The sequence below is a fragment of the Brassica rapa genome, chromosome A04, assembly GCF_000309985.2.
Source record: "Brassica rapa cultivar Chiifu-401-42 chromosome A04, CAAS_Brap_v3.01, whole genome shotgun sequence".
NCBI classification, from domain to species: domain Eukaryota; kingdom Viridiplantae; phylum Streptophyta; class Magnoliopsida; order Brassicales; family Brassicaceae; genus Brassica; species Brassica rapa.
This window is the reverse complement of record NC_024798.2, coordinates 5,171,336-5,184,661: the sequence shown is the minus strand read 5'-3', so window position 1 is coordinate 5,184,661 and position 13,326 is coordinate 5,171,336. Positions and strand designations below refer to the sequence as shown.

General features: G+C 30.7%; 3 protein-coding genes across 4 annotated transcripts; all 3 read left to right on the top strand.

Moving 5' to 3' along the window:
* Positions 1-156: 156 nt before the first annotated feature.
* On the top strand, positions 157-1,614 carry LOC108871585. 2 transcript variants are annotated; one of them, XM_018658179.2, is made up of 3 exons: positions 157-818; positions 963-1,081; positions 1,178-1,614. In XM_018658179.2, exons 1-3 carry the CDS (start codon positions 641-643, stop codon positions 1,271-1,273), a joined length of 393 nt encoding a protein of 130 aa, XP_018513695.1. In that variant the 5' UTR covers positions 157-640; the 3' UTR covers positions 1,274-1,614. The 2 variants fall into 2 exon arrangements, with proteins under 2 accessions (XP_018513695.1, XP_018513694.1); XM_018658178.2 differs by having other exon boundaries at positions 157-863.
* A 1,046-nt stretch (positions 1,615-2,660) lies between these two features.
* LOC103863519 (enoyl-CoA delta isomerase 3) lies at positions 2,661-3,710 on the top strand. Its single transcript, XM_009141262.3, has one exon. The coding sequence runs from the start codon at positions 2,845-2,847 to the stop codon at positions 3,559-3,561; it is 717 nt and encodes a 238-aa protein (XP_009139510.1). The 5' UTR covers positions 2,661-2,844; the 3' UTR covers positions 3,562-3,710.
* A 2,791-nt stretch (positions 3,711-6,501) lies between these two features.
* On the top strand, positions 6,502-12,898 carry LOC103863518 (uncharacterized protein At4g14450, chloroplastic). Its single transcript, XM_033290762.1, has one exon. The coding sequence runs from the start codon at positions 12,291-12,293 to the stop codon at positions 12,723-12,725; it is 435 nt and encodes a 144-aa protein (XP_033146653.1). The 5' UTR covers positions 6,502-12,290; the 3' UTR covers positions 12,726-12,898.
* Positions 12,899-13,326: the final 428 nt, after the last annotated feature.

Here is a 13,326-nt window from a genome sequence, read left to right as displayed (position 1 = left end):
TAACCCTAATCATCATACTCACATCTATTATATATGCTTCGTATGTGATCAGGTGTTATAGGCTGGAGTGGGCCTGTTGCGAACTCAGCCCATAGGGAACATGGTGTTGTCGCTGGCCCATTTGACTTCTGGCGAGGCCCAAGCTTCACAGCAGTCCAATTTTATTGCTGTGAAGAATCTCTGCCTCGATCTCGGTTAATGTTAGATTCATCTTGCTCAATCTCTGTTCTCTGATTCTGCTTTTGCTTCATGTACCTTAACAATTTCGCTGATTCAGATCGGATTGATACATAATCTTTCACATTAACTATTAAAATACTTAGTATCTGATAGCCGGGTTTGGATATTGGGTTCTGAATTTTGGAAACCTTTTGTAATTGTAATTGCAGCTTCATTTTCATGTTATGTCTGTTGCTTGCATTCTCAGTACGTTTGTTATGGTTCAACCACCAGCACACCATTGTTTGCGAGAGAGATAATGACTGTAAAACATATTTCTTCATGTTCTTTCTCTTGCTTTATTTCTCTGTACATTCTAACTATTTTTTCTATTATAATATAGAAAGTTTAAATCTTGGATCAACAACCAGCATAATTGCTCTGTATCTATGACTCAGAGAGATTTAGTGTGTGTATTAATATGTGCTCTCGCTTGAATATCTCAACTTCTGAGATTTTGTACTTATGGATTCAGATTTTTAGTTGTCCTAATGTGTTAGATAGAGCAGCATTACGTGGCTCAGGGTTTGAGTATTGTTGGCTACTTTCATACGAACAAGAGGTTCGACTGGAGCTCTCTGGTGTTCCTAAGAATATCGGTGATCACATCTCTCAGCTATTTCCCTCAGGCGCCAATTCCCTAGGCGAAGCTCTTATACTCTTCTTTCAGTCAAAGCAGTTTATTGATTCACTAGGTATGACCATCTTACGTTACACATTTATGTTGTTTTGTACTTTAATAGATAAAAGCTTGAAGCCTTATCAAAGGGTAAAGATAGAAACCCTGAGATGCAGGTTTGTGTTTCTAATCACGACAAAAATTTTGGACATCTTACTACAGCATGGATACAAGATTTGGAAGGTAATCAGTTAAGTAGGGCGTATATATGAAGGCCACTCTACACCAGTTTAGTTTCTTGGCATTTGACAGTATCTGTATGTTGTTGTTGCTATATAGGAAATGTATGGGGAAGATCTAGATGATTCGAATGTGGCATTGTATTCGGAATGGGGAGATTTGTTCAGATTTTTCTGGGAACATAGTGTTTATTAGGAGATCTCCTTTCTAGAAAGCATCGATACATGGAAATTATCTGGCCTTTCACCATGGAAAAGAGATTAATGTCTCGGTTACGTAGAGAGAAAAATATGTTTAGCCCCTTTCCATCACATTGTAATTCATTTCGAGGCCATTGGTTTTACTGATGGTACAAAAGTAATTAACAAGAACTCTGGAGATTTTCTTAGCCGAGCTCAAAGTTGTAGAATTCCTTAGCTAAGGAAGTTGAAAGCTTTAGGTCTTAGATACTGACAATGGCGAAGACTTTACATGTTAAGCTGAATTTATGTTTTTAAAAAGATCAAATGATGCAGCTTTGCTGCTATTCGGTGGGATTTTGGTTGGGATATTGTTGTATTGTATTCATCATAATAGTTGTTAGACTAAGCTAAACAGTGGAATTTTTACAGAATCAGGTATGCGATATAGCCCTGTTTACATGTATCCAAACCGACCGACCAAATCAAATTGAACCTAACTTTTCGGAACCGAAGAACCAAACCAAATCAAACAGAAAAACAAAGTTCGGTTTGGATATGGATCCTATTAATTATAGTAATGGATTATATATGTTTAGAACTGAATAACCGGAAGCGAACTGAAAACCAAATGAGTACTCCGGAAATCTATAATATAGTTTACATATTTATAAATGTTAACTATATTTAGTTTAAAAATAATAAAAAAATTTAAAATATTTTTTATTAGTCAAGATACCAAAAAAATATATTTTACTAGAATTTTTTTTAATCTAAAATTCTTGAAAGTATTTGAATTGTTCAAATTTTTATCTGAAAACCCAAAAAATCTGATATTAATCCGAAAAGATTTTCTTCTTTTTTTTTTTTTTCCTTTTAACCCAAATTAATCGAAAAACAAGAACCGACCTGGAATCAAATGGGATCCAAATGGGATATAAGCCAGTCTCCAACTTTGTTATCCGAACCAAACTGAAAACCAAAATCACCGAACCTAACCGAACTGTACTTTCTGACCAAATGGATTTTGTACTTCTAGAACCAAAGAATCTAACCGAAATATAATTAAATACAATGAATACAAACTTAAAACACAAAATCATACAAAAAAATGATAATCTAAATTACAAGTAAAATATATCCCGCTCGTAGGGCGGACCGACTCTAGTATATAGATAAAAGAATATAGATCCCATCTCAATTTATTGGGACAATGACATAAGTTTTGTAGAAAACTAAAACTAGTGAGGACATGTCAACGTGTACATAATACAATCACAAATTAATGCATATACACCACTCAACTATGCTTTCTTTCAGAGCATTCTATTTTAAAAATTCTAAATTCCCAACTACTACAATTACTTTTACAGCAAGAAAAGCTTAGATCGAGTGAGAGTTACACACATCGTTCCCGTATGCATTTAATAAGAGTGACAACAAAATGGTTGGGACGTTTACCCAATTAAAGACTTTAGGTGCTACATTACCTCTCATAAATATACAGTTGGGTTTATCTCTTCTCCATATACTTCATTCACTACTAAACTTCGCTCACGTATTCACTTTCTCTTCTCCGTACGCACCATGTGCACATTAGAGAAGCGCGGAGATCTCTTTCTCCTAACCTTAACCGGAGACGACGAGCACAGATTCCACCCCGACACGATCTCCTCCGTTCTCTCACTTCTGGAACAAGCCAAATCTCAATCCACACGTGGTTCCGTCCTCATCACCACAGCCCACGGAAAGTTCTTCTCTAACGGCTTTGACCTCGCCTGGGCCCAAGCCGCTGGATCCCAAACCGGCGCAGTAAACCGGATGCACCAAATGGTCGAATCCTTCAAACCTGTGATAGCAGCACTCTTCGATCTTCCCATGCCGACGATTGCCGCCTTAAACGGGCACGCTGCCGCCTCCGGGCTGATGTTCGCGTTGAGCCATGACTACGTTTTCATGAGGAACGACCGTGGTGTTTTGTACATGAGCGAAGTGGATCTTGGGCTGCCGTTGCCAGACTACTTTGCGGCAATGTTCGCGGCCAAGATCGGGACGAGTATTGCGAAGAGGGAGCTGTTGCTGAGCGGGAAGAAGATCAAAGGAGAGGAAGCGGTGGCTTTGGGGATCGTTGACTCTGCGGCGCATGATAGTGTAGAAGGTGTGGTGGAGGCTACGGTGAGCCTTGGAGAGAGTTTGGCGGCTAAGAAATGGAACGGTGAAGTTTATGCGTCAATCAGAAAGAGTTTGTATCCGGGGCTTTGTGCGATGCTGAGTGTAACAGACAAGATCGCTGCGAGTCCTTAAATCTTTAGCGTCTTCTTAATTAAGCGGCAACATTTTGTAAAATGCATTACAACATGTACTTTACAAAAATGTTAAGATGTTTTTATATTATTTTTGTTTTGAAAAAGGTGGAAGAGAATCAGGAATGCATCGGAACCAATTAAATCGTATAGGGTTATGGTTAACGCAATATTGTCTCTGCTGCTAGATTTATGGTTAACAAATGACTAATAAAAAGGGTGGGATCATGATCTTTTATCTCCGTATGAAATAATCCTTTGCTTCCATCCACTCGCCCGAGATAAGCAAATAAAAATCAGCACAATTTTACCCGGATCTTACAGTGGGTTCTCTCATCAATGTAACATTGAGGATATGGAATTTACAAGTCATTTGGACTCTAGTAGATCCTTAAGATGTAAAAATAATTGAAAGTATATCATTAAGCCAAACATAGACAGCAGATCGCGATGGATGACTTTTTACCAATAATGGGAGATATACAGTTAAATATGGATGTCAAGTCGAACAAGTGTACCTAGACAGAGAAAGAACGCTACCAGAGTTTAGTCCTTCGGTCTCTCCTCTGAAAGCTTTCTGCTGGAAGGTTCGCTGTCCACTTAAGATGAAACACTTGTTATGGAAAATGATATCAGGATATATAGCGGTTAAAAAAATTAAGATCAAGAGGAATGCAAAGATATACAATTTGCATACGATGTGGAGCATCTGAAGAATCGATAAATCATGTGTTCTTTGAATACCCACCGGAGATTCAGGTTTGGGCACTCTCACGAATTTCATCGAACACAAACATCTTTCCCACGCAATCACTTTTTGTGAACATGAATTACTTATTTTGGAGGATTTATCCAGAATTAGAAGATCATCAATTTGTATGGATCTTATGGTACATATGGAAAGAAAAAAACAACAAAGTTTTTAGTAATTTGGATATTTATCCTAGAGATACTCTTAAATTGGCAGAAACGGAGTCATTACTTTGGGCTGAGTCGCATATCCCACTTACATGGGGGATCGAGCAAACTCGATTACCAGTAAAAGCGATAGTACCGGCTATTCAAGGTGGATGGTGTTTTACGGATGGATTGGAAAAATCAGGATGTATTTTCGGGACAAGGGTGGTTTAGCACACTGGAAGGTTTGATGGTTTTATGGGAGCGATGAATATAAGAGCGAGTGAGTCGCCACTTCACTCTGAGATAGAGACTCTTATATGGGCAATGGAGTGAATGAGAAATCTAAGACAATTTAATGTTACATTTGCAATGGATTGTTCTTAGTTTGTGAAGATAGTTTTAGAACTAGAAGAATGGTTAGTCTTTGCAAGTTATTTAGAAGACATAAAGGTCTTGAAGAGAAGTTTCAATAGCTCAAAGCTCATTCATATACTACGGATGCATAATTCGAGGGCGGACAGCATTGAACGCAATGCAAACACTTATCGTTTGTTGTCCAAATAGATGCGGAGCTACCAGTTTAGTTTCCAAAGTCTTCATGATTCTGTCTATGTTGATGACAAAAAAAATATTCAGTATTTTATTATAAATTTGATGTAATTAATCATAAATTAAGATAAAAATAACTTTATTTATTTTAAATTATATTTAAAAATATATATGTATACGTTTAAAATTCTAAATTTAGATAGACTTTTAATATACTTCTTTTGGTTAAATATTTTAAATTAACTTGTATAAAATTAATATAAAAAGTTGATTTAAGATTGTATAACTATCAAAAATTAAAACTACACAGAATTTCTAAAATTTATAGATACATAAAAATGATTTTTCGATAAAAATTTATTATTTTTAAAAAAATTGTAGAAATTTTTTAAAAAATTAGTAATAAAATTATGTAATTATAAAAATGGAATATTTTAAAATTTGTAATATCATATTTGAATATATTTATTTTAATGATGATGTGTTAGTTATAACATTGTTCTAAAAAGTTAACAAAATATATAAATCAATATTAAATATAGTGTACGAGTTATTACCTTATTCTAAAACTTTTACCAAAAATATAAATCAAAAGTAAATTTAGTTATCCATGTTATATTAGTCATAAACCATGTCATCAATTTTAGTAGCCATATCACATTTTTTTTAAAAGTAATTGTACAGATGACATGTGGCAAATCACTTCCCAAATAACTAGATGTTTACCTGCACCATGTGCAAAAATATTTTTTTTTAATTTAAATTAAAACTAACTTTTAATATATTAAAAAATTTAAAAGATTGATTAAAATTATAATTTTAAATATTTTAAATATTGTTATTAATATTATTTTTGTTATGTGTTTTAAAATTAATTAAAATAAATGTCAATATTAATAAAAAATTATCTTTAATAATAGTTTTAAATTATTACAATATTTTAAAAGCTTGTCAGAATATCTAAAATGAATTATCCTGTTACTATAATCTTAATAACATATAATAATTTTTAACTTCAATATTGTTTTAAATGAATATGGTCATGAACCTTTTTAAAAGTAACATATTCTTGGAAAATTGCCACAAATACCACATTCATAGTACCACTTTTCATGTTTACATGCACCAAGTGCCGCAATAAAAGTTTTAAAATTTAAATTATACTTAAAAGAATATTTGTTATTTTTTAGATTTTATTATTTACATACAATTTTTAATTTTCATTTTAATTTAAATTTATATTTAATAATATATATGTATATATTTAAAATTATGATTTTGGAAATAATTTTTATTAGTTTATTTTGGTGAAAATATATAAACCAAATTCTATAAATTAATAAAAAAATTGGTTAGGTATTATTATAACTATCAAAATGTAAAAACAAAATAATAATATTTCTAAATTTGTAAATATTAAAAAAAACTAATGGTATCGGGATTGGAAAATTATATTTTAAAAAACTGCATAATATTTTAAAAGATATTTTAGTAATAAATTTTTTATCATTATAAAAAATAGAACTAAATAATATTTCGAAAATTTTAATATTTATATTTATAGTTTCTATTTATATTATAATATTATTTATTGTTATATGAATGATAATCTATAAATGATTACCATATTCTAAAATCTTATCCAAAATATAAATCAACATTAAATGTAAATGTTTATTTCACAATTAGCTTTAAGCCATGTCATCATTGTTAGTATGTCATGTCATCATTTTTCTTTCAAAATCATTGTGATGATAAATGATAAAGAGGAAGATACAATGATAAAACCAGAAGAAACGGCAACGGTGGAGGCGACAATCTGAAGGAAGCGGTGGTCAGGGTAATTACCAAAGAACGGCGATTATAAATACAGAGGAAACAATGGTCTTTATAATAGGGGTTCATGTTGCTATGGTGGTGGTATTCATGATAGCGATCGCTGATGCATTACATTTATGGAAGAAATAAAAATATGTAAAGAATAAAAAGTGTAAAACAGATATAAAAAGAATAGATCAGACTAAATAGTATAGAAAATATTACTGTATTTATTAAATATAATTATATAATAGGAAAATATACTAGAAGAGGAAAATGAAAAGAAAAAAGAAAATGAAGAAGAAGACGAAGAAAGAGAGAGAGAGAGAGAGAGAGGGGGGGGGGGGAGAATAACTGAAATAGAAAAAATATTATAAATATATATATTTGTATTCTATGTTAACTAATTAAAATATAATACAACAAAATAGTTTATTTTAATTTGAGAAATCCTTTTTTTTAGAGCTGGATAATAAAAATTAGAAAGAGGAAAAACATATATTATTCTGCGGATAACTTGGTAAAGTTGTCACCAACATTGACCGAAAGAAGAGGAGAAACCACCATAAGAGTTGAAGGAAAAGAAAAGTCATGAGACTATAAAATAGAATAGTATACTACACAAACATCAGTATTCATCTTCTTCTATTTTGACTCTTATTTTCACTATCACATTATTCACATCGATTTTTATCTCTACGGGTTTAATCGCCATCATAATAATCATATTTTAAAATTGAAAGAAAATTCTAAAATTGAAAGAAAATTTTAAAATTAAAATATTAAGTTCTCAATACTTGTTCAATGCAAATTTAACAACTAAAATAATTATTTTATATGAGATATAATTTAATTTAAACAGTATTAAAATATATATATACTTTTAATAGATCTATTAAATGAAATTTTTTATTCATATAGTTTTATGATCATTAACATCTTGTTATAACAAAAATTTAAACCATTGATCACATCTTTTAAAATATGCTACTTTTAACAATTTTAGTAATTTAAAATTATTTTAAAAAATTCAGAACTTAACATATACAAAAACAAATCTAAATTTTTATGATATGGTGAATATGATTGCTTTATTTATTTTAATAATATAAAGATAAAAAATATTATGAAGGATAGAAAAATTGTTACAAAATGCTTAATATTCAAAGTCCTTAATTGAAATATATATTATAATTGTATTAGTTACTTCTCATAGATTTTATTTAAGGAAAGAAGGAAAATCACCTTTTGTACATTAATAATTAATTTATGATTCAGTTTAGTAAAAAGTATAGTATAAGTTTAGAAGGATCAACTTAATTATCTAGTGATTCTAAAAATTATTCTACTAATGACTAGGCATGGGCGTTCGGGGGACCGTCGGTTTCGGTTCGGTTGATTTGGATTTTTGGTATTATGCTCTTAAGACCCATTCGGGTTTTACTAAATATTGGATCTTGTTCGGTTCGGTTCCTTCTAGTTCGGTTTGGATCGGATTGTAACCAATGTCTGAAATTGTCAAAATATATTTTTTACACCCGAAAAAGTGACAAACAAAATTCTAAAATATATAAATTACTTACAAATCTAATTAAAAATTAGTTAAATTATCTAAATTAACTTAAAAGTTAAAATAACAAATAAAAAACTACAAAAATATTTAGAATATTTAGAATTCTATAAAATATCTAATTACCTTAACATTGATAAAAACATTAACATATTTAACTAATTTTGAATATTTTCGGATCCTAGTTCGGATTTCGGTTCAATTCGGGTTATACCCATACCCCAAAGTACTAAGCTCATAAGTTCCATTCGGATAATTTTGTATAGAGGTTTGGATCCGGTTTCCGTTTTTTAGTTTGGGTTTAGGTAAGTACTTCGGCTTGGGGTAAAAAACGCCCTGGCCAATAATGACACTTGTCGTACGTAAAAGGTTATATTGCTTTTTTTATGTTATTCTAATGGGTCGGGTTTTGCTTTTTGTAATTCTAATGGGTTGTGTTCTTTTTTTTTGGTCAGATAATGGGTCGTGTTCTTGTTTAGTTCGGAACAGTGGTTTAAATGATTAGTGGGATTTTTTGTCTATTCATGTTTTAAGTGCTCATTTGAAGCGCGTTACACTTATAATGTTTAGTCTTTTGTTTGCAATTATAAATAATACATTTCTTACAAAAAAATTTTTATAATGATAAAACATCTAAAACAATATAATTTTAAAGATTATTTAAGATTATTTATTGTTATTTTGTCTAGCTGAACGTTATTTTGTGATATAAATTTATGTAACCCGATATTTTATATATAAATATCGTTAATTTTATATGTATTTTTATAAGATATTGCTCATATTTTATAAATACAATAAGTTTATGTAGTTTGGATATAATATACATAAAGTTATTGTTAGTTTTATATGACAAAAATGTTAAAAGATGTTCAATAAGTAACTTTTTTACTTAAGAGTTTGACTAACTAAATAATACTACATACAGTTTATAGTACTATTTTTTTATCGTAACATACTTTTAGTATTGTTTAGATAACTTTTGATCAATTACATTTTTCATCATTTACATTTTTATGAACTTTTTATCGTTAAAAAAATTTTTTTTTGACATTTATTTATCTGTGTCAAATTAAGTTAGAAGCTTCATAATTGTATTGAGATAGTTTCTTCCATATATATGTGTAGCTTTGATAATATATATTTATCTATAACCGCTAATAACGACACGGTTTTCTTATAATTAAGTTATTGTTAGTTTTATATGACAAAAATGTTAAAAGATGTTCAATAAGCAACTTTTTTACGTAAGAGTTTGGCTAACTAAATAATATTACATACAGTTTATAGTACTATTTTTTACCGTAACATACTTTTAGTATTTGTTTAGATAACTTTTGATCAATTACATTTTTTATCATTTACATTTTTATGAACTTTTTATTGTTAATTTTTTTTTGACATTAATTTATTTGTGTCAAATTAAGTTAGAAGTTTGATAATTGTATTTGGATAGTTTTTTTCCATATATATCTGTGTTACTTTGATAAGATATATTTAGCTATAACCGCTAATAACGACACGGTTCTCTTATAATTAAGTTCTAATTATTTTGCAAATTTATTTCATCATATTATCTTTTTATTTTAGTTTTCCGTGTGTCTATATATATATATATTTATATATATATAAGTATCCGGTTTTCTTAACCAAACATGGTATAATTGGTTTATCAAAACCAACCTTATCTTGCGTGTGTTATAAAAGTAAGCAAAACCCTATTATTTTATTTTGAGTCATAGAGGGGAGCCGCTTTGATCTTCTTTTTACCCAAGCCTCTCTTATAACTAATCACCATTGTTCCTATCCTCTTATTCTTCCTTCCTTTCTTCTATTTGTGTGCTCTCTGGTACGTTTAGTGAAATGAAGAGGAGCGACCAAGCAGGAGCGTTGTTGCGTTTGTCTCCAGTTCACATCGCTGCAAGTCACCAGTCACCGGAGGAGGAACATGTGTCATGGGAAGCCATTGTTGATGTCCCTAGTGGAGTTGCAAAGTGGGCCCGATAGGTGGAGATATGGAGAAGAGACAAACAGAGCCACCGTCATCAACCGTAAGCTTTATGCGTACGGTTAAGTTTGCCTTCCTCCTTGTTACTTGTTCAGCAATTATTATTAGTCTAATACCAAGTAACCCTAATCAACAAAACGCTGCGGATCAGTAACATAACAGCGTCACGCGGGATAGGCTGAATATGGTAAATATAATATAAAACCCAAAACTTGAGACAGCAACTATAGATGAAATGGGCTAGATATCGTGAATACAATACGAAGCCCAAAACTTGAGACAACAACTAAAGATGAAATGCACAGTTTAATTAACGCAGACAGGTGTCACAACCAGAAGAGAGTATTTGATGACGTGTCTCTCTCACAGGAGAGAAACATATTTTTATATATATAGACTAGGGTAGGCCCGCCCTACGGACAGAAAGTAAAGAAAAAAATAATATTTAGTTTATCTTCAATTTTTGAAAATTATTTGAAAATATATTTATTATTCAGATTTGTTATTTTTGTTTCCACTTTAATTTTTTATGATTTGAAGGATTTTTTTTTCTTTTGCTAAACTTCATTTTATTTTTAAACTTCATTTTATTTTTGTGAACATAAATGTAATAAAAATTCAGAGATTAAGTTAAAAATATATAAAATTTTCTTACTCTTCTTATTAAGTCTCAACCTTGGTGAACATATGGTTCAGGCGAAGTCTTTTATTTGTTGACAGTTGATTTACAGTTTCAGTTATTGTTGTGTGTATTATTGAAAGGATATATATTAGTTTCTTCAAACCAAAGTCTGTGAGTCAATTTCTCCACTTGCATAACCCAGTTAGTTTTGGAAGGTATCTTCTCTAGTTTTGATTGTATTCATGATTATCTTTTCAAACATATAAATTACACTTGAGGGTTAACTGTGTTATGGCTAATCTATACGAATCTGATTGAACCGTTTTTAAAATAAAACTAGAGATCTGCGTCTCCGCGCGAGTATCTGATTTAACTTTTGTTCAACAGAAACTCATAAATTGCTGATTTTATAAGAAAATTTCATGTATATTCTTTTTATGTTTTGTAATTTACATATAGAATAGAATATATTATTTTATAATATAGAATTTTGATAATAATTTCTTTTATTTGTACATAATATTATATTAAAAAATTTATAACTTGTTGTAGTTTGATGTAATTGTACTATTCATATATTAATCTGTTATGTTTTGTTAATTTATTTTAAAATGAAATAACATGCTAAATTTTTTTTATTTTTTGCATTAGTTTTCTATGAATTATTATTAACTTTTTGATATATTTTTTTCTTGAAAATTGAACTCTCGAAATTTTATATTTGACTACATGTGATTTAGTTAATATTCGTAGAATATTAATAATGATCAATATATGAATATCGATTTGGTTAGAAAAGCTTTGGAATTATAATTAATTTAAAATAGTTTTAAATGCAGTGTTAGAATTTGTAAGTAAAAAAATAAATTCAAAAAGGAAGTACTTAATTTATTGCAAATACAATGGTTAAATGTGTAAATAAAAAAATACTAAAAATACTGTTATATATATGTTTCTAAATAATTATCATTTATAATGTTATTCATGTATCCAAACAGTATCGAAAGGTATTTCAGTTAAAAAATATCGATAGATCTTATAAAAATGTACTTCCTATAAAGATGGACCCGCACCTCTTGTTATGTATCTAAACATTGAAACAATCTTTAGTGAACACATCACAAAAAGAAAGGGTCAACGGACGATTATTCGGGAAGACACGGATATAAGGGAAATGAGTCTTTTTAACAAAGCCAAGACAGCTAATTTTCATCTTCAACTCTTTGAGTCTTTGACCGTATCCCAACCGTGTATGTAGTCAACATGTCATGTCCCACTTTTTCCTATATATTAACTTCACACGAAACATCACACGCCAAAACCAATCTCCCTGATACAAAACTCTTATCCCAACAATATTCACAAATATCTTTCCATATGGCCTCAACAATGGCAGAAACAAGCAGTTCAAACGTCAGAGACGAGCGGCCATCTAACAAACTACAGAGACGGCTTCCGTCTTTAAAGATAGAGATTACGTCCGTTACTACGTGGAACGTAGCCATCCCTCTGCTATCGCCGCTCTATTCCTCCCCCAAATCATCCTTCGACCAATCTGCTGTTGCTCCGTCGCAGAACCAGGCTGAGAAACTGGCGGATGAGGTGAAGAAGACGCCGGTTTTCAAGAAGTGGCAGCATCCGGCGTCGCCTTTCTGCTACGACCAGACGACGTTTGTCCAGCCGTTCATCTCGGTATAGAAGGGTTCATCTTAATAGATTTAACAATCCAAGCTTGTTCGTGTGTCTACGCACGTTTAACTATTTTCACCTTTTGTAGAATCTAACAAATCAGAATGTTCTCTTCTAATATCATTGATATTTATTGTTTTCCAATATCATTAATAAGTCAAAAGACACGCTCCACGTATGAATCTATTCTATTAAAAAAGAAGCAGTCTTGAAAAATTACTTAAACAAGGTTGTTGCAACTATTCATTTTAGTCCAACCTATGTTTTTTTTTTTTTTAAAAGAATTTTAAATTTATTTCAATCAAAAAAACCTTGTTACAGATTTTGCACTGCCTCAATCATAAAACATAAAATCTATAAGTTTCTATACAATGTTCAAATCTCCATTAGCTTCTACTAAACCAAACCTCCATTGCCTTCTCATATTTTCCTCCTTTCTTCGTCCTCAAAGACGTGATCCTTGTTCCTGACCAACTTATCCAGTCGAGCAACTAGACAACGGGCAGGCAAAGAAGGTTCACTCACCCTTCTCACGTTTCGTTCATGCCATAATGCATATGCGACCGCTTGAAAACAATAGCGAAGAAGAAAAGTCACAATCCTACCATGG

What these genes read in the sequence shown, in the direction of transcription:
- LOC103863519 (XM_009141262.3), top strand. Translation starts at nt 2,845, where the DNA reads ATGTGCACATTAGAGAAGCGCGGAGATCTCTTTCTCCTAACCTTAACC.
- LOC108871585 (XM_018658178.2), top strand. Translation starts at nt 641, where the DNA reads ATGTGCTCTCGCTTGAATATCTCAACTTCTGAGATTTTGTACTTATGG. An exon ending in CTCAGGCGCCAATTCCCTAG is followed by an intron (nt 864 to 962) that starts GCGAAGCTCTTA and finishes GTACTTTAATAG; the next exon opens with ATAAAAGCTTGAAGCCTTAT. An exon ending in ATGGATACAAGATTTGGAAG is followed by an intron (nt 1,082 to 1,177) that starts GTAATCAGTTAA and finishes GTTGCTATATAG; the next exon opens with GAAATGTATGGGGAAGATCT.
- LOC103863518 (XM_033290762.1), top strand. Translation starts at nt 12,291, where the DNA reads ATGTCATGTCCCACTTTTTCCTATATATTAACTTCACACGAAACATCA.